The sequence below is a fragment of the Myotis davidii genome, unplaced genomic scaffold (genome assembly GCF_000327345.1).
Source record: "Myotis davidii unplaced genomic scaffold, ASM32734v1 scaffold1052, whole genome shotgun sequence".
Taxonomy (NCBI): Eukaryota; Metazoa; Chordata; class Mammalia; order Chiroptera; family Vespertilionidae; genus Myotis; species Myotis davidii.
The window spans coordinates 135,202-143,415 of NW_006284014.1; the positions used below are offsets into that span (position 1 = coordinate 135,202).

Sequence of the window (8,214 nt, forward strand, 5' to 3'; positions counted from 1 at the left end):
AGGTCAAAAGCTCCGCCTCCTAGCCAGCCATTGGCTCATAGCACTCCACCCAGATTTGGTTCTGATTGGTCAGTTTCTATGCCAGTCAGCATCTCCAGGCCTATCTCTGGGCCTGATCAAAGAGGCAGCCCCCAGGGAGGGCTGGAGAGAAACAGAGGCGGCTGCTGGCAAAGCCCGGAGAGAAAAAGAGAAGCAACAGCTGATCAACAGCTGCCATGGAGGCTGTGGATCAGACCCTGCCTCTCTCTCTGCAGGCCTCTCTCCAGGCTTGTCCACAGCCCCCTTGGCAGTCAGTGCTGGGTCACCATGGCAACCCAGCACCAACTTCCAGTGTTCCATGGAGCCTTGGTCATTGTGGACGTTAGGGACCCTGGCTCTTTATATACATAGATAATATTGTGATAACTATATATGGTGTCAGGTGGTTATTAGGCTTATTGGGGAGATCACTTTGTAAGCTATATAAATGTCCACCATACTATACATCTGAAACTATATAATATTGTATGTCAACTATAATTGAAAAAAAATTTTAAATTTAAAAAGCTATAACTACAATCTGTACATAATATAATTTAAATCCTTAAAAAAAATAATTGAAAGCAGGGACTCAAAAGAATATTTGCATATCTATCTTCACAGAAACATTATTCACAATAGCCAAAAGGGGAAAGCAACCCAAGTGTCCATCCATGAACGAGTGGATAAGCAGAATGTGGTCTATCTATAATGGAATATTATTCAGCCTTAAAAAGGGATGAAATTCTGACTCATGCTACAACATGGATGAATTTTGAAGACATAGTGAGTAAAAAAATAAGCCAGGCACAATATGACAAGTTTTGTATGATTGCTTATATGAGGTACCTAAAGTAATCAAAATCATAGACAAAGTAGAATGGTGGTTGTCAGGGACTGGGGGAAGAGAAAATGGAATGTTATTTAATGGGCATAGAGTTTCAGTGTGCAAAAGAGAAAGAGTTCTGCAGAGGGGTGGTGGTGAATATATTCAATACTACTGAGTTGTACACTTTAAATTGGTTAAGATGGCTCTTTAAAAAAAGACAAGCAAAACAAGGTAGAAAAGAAGTTCCAGGTAGAGATGATACAGAGAAAAACAGGTTACCAGGCTAGATTCAAGTTTTAGCCAAGGAACTGACTTACCTCAGCATAGAGGTAAGAGGGATGGGCCAGACTGCCATTACAGCTGCTGGCAGTCTCCCTGCAACAGCTAAGAGGGACACTCTGATTTTTGGTTTCTTTGAACCAGTCTGTATTTTCCCAGTCTGAGTAGTTGTGAATTCCACAACAGTGCAGCTATTGGAAAAGAGAATAGAGATATTACTCCTCACAAAATACATATACCTTTGTTGAACTTAAGAGTTCTGTGCACTGAAGAACCTTAAGTTACTCTAGAACAGTGATATCCCAATAAATCTTTTTGCATTGATAGAAATGTTCTATGACTGCATGTCCAACATGGCAGCCACTAGCCACATAAGGCTATTGAGCACTTAGAATGCGGCTGGTGTGACTAAGGAACTGAGTTTTTTATTTTAATTTAAGTAGCTGTATATGGCTAGTGCCTCTAGAATGTCAATATGAAGAGCACAATGCTGACAAGAGGTAGTTTATAGCTAAGAAAAATCTCCCTATCTTACAAGTGAAATACCTGGTTCTGAGTTAAATACTATTCCCAATGACAGAGTGTTTAAAATATTTTATCTAAAATGTCTGTGATTTGCTTTAACATAATCTAGCAAAAGATATGTGGGGGTAATAGATGAAACAAGATTAACAAACAGAACACTGACCATTTTGGAGATAGGTTTATGAGCATAAAGATCTGCTATACTATTCTATTTCCATGTATGTTTCAAATTGCCCAAACTCTTTTTTTTTTTTACTGTTTTTTTCAGTTATCTTTTCTGGTCTTGCTGTTAAAAGATAGATAAGAAGATCTCCCACCTCTTCTTAAGTTCATCTGGACTCCCACCTTCCCTGTGGCACATACCTCTCTTCCATCACCACCTCTCTGGCTAATTAGATTTTTTGGGGAAAAGTCAGATACATTTTATCTGACTTTGACTAGATAATGGTGAAAACAACTTTTCAAGGGTGAAGATAAAAACACTGAACACATCATAAAGTTAACCATGACTGTGAAAGTACATGACTAATTTACATAGTAATAGCAGAGTAAGTTTCATATTGACCCAACAGTGATTGGCCCTCAAAAACAAATTCACCTCAAGAGAGCTCACCTGTCTCTGTACATAATCAATAGCCCGGCTAGCAGCATCAGGGTTGGTTCCATTATAGGTCTTATATACTTTCTGAATGCTGTGGTCAACCTCATTTTCCACCTGAATCAAAACAAACAATTTGGCCCCTCTAAAATATTAGTAAAAATAATTATTAGTCAAGGCTCTAACTAAGATGCATAAATAGTATATTTGCAAAATTGCCAGATATCTCTGTAAATTTCTTATAAGAAAAAGTTTTCTCCCTTCCTGGTTCTATACATATTCAGGTAAAGATTCAGACATTTTATATCACATAGATTAAGCTTCAAAGAAAAGATTGTGTGCAAAGTGTCAGGCTAACAATCCACTCAAAAGGGAGAAAGCAGTTGAGCCTTGAGATAGATGTCTTAAATAATAAATAGACTGCCTCCTCCTCCTTCATTTTTTTTAATCCTCACCTGAAGGTATTTTTTCCATTTAGAGAGTGGAAGTGAGGAAGAGCAGGAGGGAGGGATTGTGGGAAGGAGGGGGGAGAGAAAGAGAGACACAGACATCAATGTGAGAGACACATCAACTGGTTGCCTCCTACATACACCCCAAATCAAACCTGCAACTCCAGTCATGTGCCCTTTACCAGGAATTGAACCTGCGACCTCCCAGTTTGTGAGCTGACTGACATTCTAACCACTGACCTCACTGGCCAGGGCGACTGCCTTTTTTAAAAATATTTTTTTATTGATTTCAGAGAGGAAGGGAGAGGGCGAGATAGAAACATCAATGATGAGAGGAAATCATTGATTGGCTGCCTCCTGCTCCCCTCCCCTACTACTGGGGATCGAGCCCACAACCCAGTCATGTGCCTTTGACTGGAATTGAACCCTTCAGTCTGCAGGCCAACACTTTATCCACTGAGCCAAGCCAGCTAGAGCTGCCTTCTTTTTAAATAAGTTTTCAGTGTAGTCTCAGAAGACCTAGGCATCTTCCTTTCCTTAAGGAAGGAGGTAAAAATAAAATAATTTAAAAAACACCACATGCCTGGCCAGAGTGGCTCAGTGGTTGAGCATTGAGTTCATCAGTTTGATCCCTGAATTGTAGGCTTGACCCATAGTAGGGGGTGTGCAAGAGGTAGCTGATGAATGATTCTCTTATCATTGATGTTTCTATCTCTCTCTCTGAAATCAATTAAAAATAAAAATAAAAAACACATGAAAAAAAACCACCACAAGACACTTTTGGGACAAATTATTAAACTTGGCCAAATATGCAAAAGTAATCAGCAGGTAAATAAATCAGTCTTTAGAGATGACACTTTCCTACTAATTACTAAAGTGTCACTTAACAAATTTTGTACCTGATTCCCCTTACCCTTTTAAGATTATTAAACTTATTTGATAATTTTATCAGTGATGTCAGGATACTATAAAATTGATAACCAGATCATAGGTAGGAGCATAATCCACTGCATTCTTTTTTTGTCATGGTTGCTCAATACCTTATGTATCAATGATTTGAATATTAAATTGGAATATCATACCTTTGATTTAAAACCATACCTTACAATGAGTCTATACCATGGCTCTAAAGTTATGCCCAAATTAATCAATTTAAAAAAGTCTGTTTAGCTTTAAATGGTACTATAAGTAGAAAGCAAAAGCAGGCAAAGTAGAAAGGAAAAAGGAAAGAAAAGAAAAGAAAATGACAAGGAAAGAGGGACAAGAAGGGAGTGGCTGCAATAGCTGCCTTGGTGTTCGAGTTGGCAGGACACCTTGTTCCTTAGGATGAGGTAGAAGGTAGGATCACAACTCTTAACCATCTTTTTTTCTAAGGCATTTTTAAAAGAGGCAATGGAAAACAAAACAGAAATCAGGAAAATTTGCATTTCCCCTCTTATATAGAGAATCTATGGACTGAGAAATTTGAACAAACTTCTTAGTTGACCAATTATTCATCTGTAGCTCATTCTGAAGTAATTTAAAGAAAACTGAAAACGTATAAACTAGAACAGTAGTAGAATCAACACTTTGCTATATAAAACAAGACTAGAAATCTTGACATATTAACTTTAGATGTTTAAAGCAGTGGCTAAACTGAAGTATGGCAAAAGAAAATGTTTACTTTGATAAAGTGAATTTGGTCTATTTCACCTGAAATACTTAAACCACCTTTTAAAGCATATAAATTATAGTAGACAACATACCTTTGCTCTGTAAACATATCCCAAAACCACTACAACAACTTCTGTGACAAAAACTAAGAGTAGGATGATGACAAACTGCAAGGAAACATAGTCAAAAATTAAATACAAATAAAAATAGCACTAAATACTCTCCTGATAAACAATTATCTAAGATAACAGTTACACGTTTAAGACAAGTGCTAATTCTATTCCAACAATAGGAGCCAGTCTATGCAGTGTCATGCTTAATTCAAAGCAAGTAACACAAATGAAATATTCCCACATAATACGAAGACACATATAGTCAATGAAGCACTAACTTACCGTGGCCAATCCACAGCGACTTTCCCGGATTGTGGCACAGCAGCCAATTAGCCCAATAATGAAAAGCAAAGCTCCTACAGCTATAATCACTACAGCAGGGATGAGAGTGTACACATCTTCAAAGAAGTGGTCATAGTCATCATAAGTGATGAAGACATAGGCTCCCACATAGCATAAAATGCCAGCTGCCCCCTGTGAAAAACAAGGTCAGAATGATGGTAAGTCTCTAAGGGCTGCTGGTAAAATGTTCCAGTAGGTTATAATTCAGTGAGATTTCCCATCACTTTTAAATCTATCTGTACACTTTTTTCAGAGGCTGAAAAGTCTCCTATTATTCATTAGCAAGAACATTTCTTTACTTAAGTTGAAAAGTTTTCCAAACTCCAGCTACTTTTCATTCATTGCTGCTTCACTTAGGGATAAGAAACCACAAATCCAGTAATGATGACAAGAATGAATCTCACAAACACCCCAAATGTTTATTTGTAGCTCAATTACAATACCATACAAATCAAAGAGGTGGTAAGGGAGATACCTTTGCTCATCACAGGTGCCCTCAATAAAAAAGGAAATTAGATACAAGTGGCAGGGCCAGGATATGACCCCAGCAATCTGACTCCAGAATCTGAATTTATAACCTACTAGAGGCCCAGGGCACAAAATTCATGCACTCGGGGGTGGAGGAGGGTGTCCCTCAGCCCGGCCTGTGCCATTTTGCAGTCTGGGAACCATCAGGGGTATGTCCGACTGATGGTTTAGGCCCGTCAGTTGGACATCCTTAGTGCTGCCGCGGAGGCAGGAGAGGCTGCCACTACCACCGCTGTGCTTGCCAGCCATGAGCCCAGCTTCTGGCTGAGCAGCACTCTCCCTGTGGGAGCTCAGCTTGATCACCCGCTAACTGCTCCCCTGCCAGCCTGATCAACACCTAACTGCTTCCCTGCCAGCCCAATCGCCCCCAACTGCCCGCCTCTGCCAGCCTGGTCACTGCGAACTGCTCTCCCCTGCTGGCCTGGTCGTCCTTAACTGCCCTCCCCAGCAGGCCTGGTCGCCCGAAATGCCCTCCCTTGCTGGCCGGATAGGCCCTAACTGCCATCCCCTGCTGGCCTGATCTCATAACTAACTGCTCTCCCCTGCCTGATCATTGGGGTCCAGGGTGCAGATAATGGGATTCCTGGATGGCAGTCCACTGACAGAAAGCTATGCAATGGCCAATTCTGCAAGGAATGGGGCTCCCTCCTCCCTCCTATCAGAGTCCAGTTTGAAAGCCAGCCACGCCCCCCATGGCATGAGACATAGAATTCCACCATGCTGCAGCTGTCCAGGGCCCACAGCCCCCTCTCACCATGGTGCCATGGCATCCCAGGGCCCAGAGTCCCCCAGCAGTCAGTGCTGGGTCACTGCGGCGCCTGCGGCAGTGGCAATCAGTGCTGGGTCACCGTGATGCCCACAGCAGCGGCAGTCAGTGCTGGGTCACCATGGTGCCCACAGGAGCTGGCAGAAGGGAGGGACTGAGATGTCTGCAATTCAGCCCACTCACCAGTCCCTGCCCACCCGAGCCTGCTGCGCACGCAGCCTGGCATTCGGTCACCTGTTCGGTTGTTTTGGACATTACAGACCCTGGCTCTTTATATATATAGACTAGAGGCCCGGTGCCCAAAAACTTGTGCACTTGGGGAGGGGGGATTCCGTCAGCCCAGCCTCTGCCCTCTCACAGTCAGGGACCCCTTGGGGGATGTCCACCTGCTGGCTGAGGCCCACTCTCTGGGGTATTGGGCCTAAGCTGGCAGTCATACATCCCTCTGGCAGCCTGGGAGCCCTCAAGGGATGTCCACTTGCCAGTGGGGAGCATGCCTAAGCTGCAGTTGGACATCCTTAGTGCTGTTGAGGAGGCGGGAGAGGCTCCCACTACCACCGCTGTGCTGGCAGCCGTCAGCCTTGCTTGTGGCTGAGCAAAGCTCCTCCTGTGAGAGCACACTGATCACCAGGGGGGCAGCTCCTTCATTGAGCATCTGACCCCTGATGGTCAGTGTGTGTCATAGTGATCAGTCATTCCCAGTTGCTTTGCTGTTAGGGTCAATTTGCATATTACCCTTTTATTATATAGGATAGAGGCCTGGTGCATGGGTGGGGGCCAGCTGGTTTGCCCTGAAGGGAGTCCCGGATCAGGATGGGGGGCCTGCTTGGTTGCCTGGCCAGCCTGCGTGAGGGGCTGATGGCTGTTTTCAGGATGGCCATACCTCCTTCAGTGTGGGGGTCCCCACCTGGGTGAGGGCCTGATGGCTGTTTGAAGGCTGGCCAAGGCCCCCAGCCACCCAAGCTCCCAGTAGAGGCTGGCTGGAAGCAGGTATCTGGGATTTATTTATCTTCTATCATTGAAACTTTGTTGCCTTGAGTGGAGGCCACAGCCGGTCAGGGCTGGCAGGAAGCTTGGTTTCCTCCATCACTGGGGCAACCAGGCCTCTTGCTTGCTCCACCTACATGGCTGCCGATCACCATCTTGGTTGGGTTAATTTGCATATAGTCACTCTGATTGGCTGGTGGGCATGGCTTGGGTGTAGTGGAGGTATGACAATTTGCATGTTTCTCTTTTATTAGATTAGGTATCTGTCTCTTTGCGAAAAGAAAAATAATAATACCTAGTAACCATGATACCCATTACCAAAAACTTGCTGTCCTAGTCAAGGTTGTGAAATGGTAAAGCCAGAGGACTCAGTTATAGCAAACTTTGCAAACCCTTAGGGTCTATTTAGTCTTTAGAAGAGTTCTTCTCAAGCTAATGTGAATAGGAATCACCTGAGGATCTTATTAAACAACTAGAGGCCCTGCGCATGAAATTCGTGCACAAATATGGTCCCTAGGCCTGGCCTGCGATCAGGGCTAGGGCCATCTTCCCCAGTTGCTGGCAGTTGCTGCGATCAGGGGTAGGGCCATCTTCCCCAGTTGGTCCCGCCCTCCACTGCTACCCACCCACAGTTCCCTGTTCGCTATCAGGAGATCAGAACCTGCTGGCCAGCGAAGGGACTGAGAGGTTGGCCAGCAGGCCCCAATCGAGTGATCGTGGCCTGCAGGCTGAGGGCAGCTCCTGCTTTGAGCAACTGGCCCCTGGTAGTCAGTGCACATTATAGCGACTGAATGGTCATTTGCCATCTGGTCAATTTGCATATTACCTTTTTATTATATAGTGCCTTATTTCAGCTGCTCCTCTAGCCACCATTCTCCAGCTGCAGTTTTATATACATCCTCCTCTTGCAATTGTTGATTTTGCTATTTTTAAAAATATATATTTTTATTGATTTCAGAGGGAGGAGAGAGGGAGAGAGAGATAAAAACATCAATGATGAAAAAGAATCATCAATCAGCTGCTTCCTGCATGCCCCTTACTGGGGATCGAGCCCACCCCAGGCAAGTGCCCTGACTGGGAATCAAACCGTGACCTCCTGGCTCACAGATTGACGCTCAAACACTGAG

At 43.7% G+C, this 8,214-nt stretch overlaps 1 protein-coding gene across 2 annotated transcripts in view; it reads right to left on the reverse strand.

The window, feature by feature from the left end:
* The window catches only part of TSPAN3 (tetraspanin 3), a 91,566-nt gene that overhangs the window by 41,141 nt on the left and 42,211 nt on the right, over window positions 1–8,214 (reverse strand). For both annotated transcript variants that reach the window (XM_006754238.2, XM_006754239.2), the window contains exons 2-5: window positions 4,747–4,938; window positions 4,444–4,518; window positions 2,265–2,366; window positions 1,165–1,317 (exon numbers count right to left, since the gene is read on the reverse strand). In XM_006754238.2, the coding sequence (XP_006754301.1) occupies window positions 1,165–1,317; window positions 2,265–2,366; window positions 4,444–4,518; window positions 4,747–4,938 (522 nt within the window). The remainder of the gene's footprint in view (window positions 1–1,164; window positions 1,318–2,264; window positions 2,367–4,443; window positions 4,519–4,746; window positions 4,939–8,214) is intronic.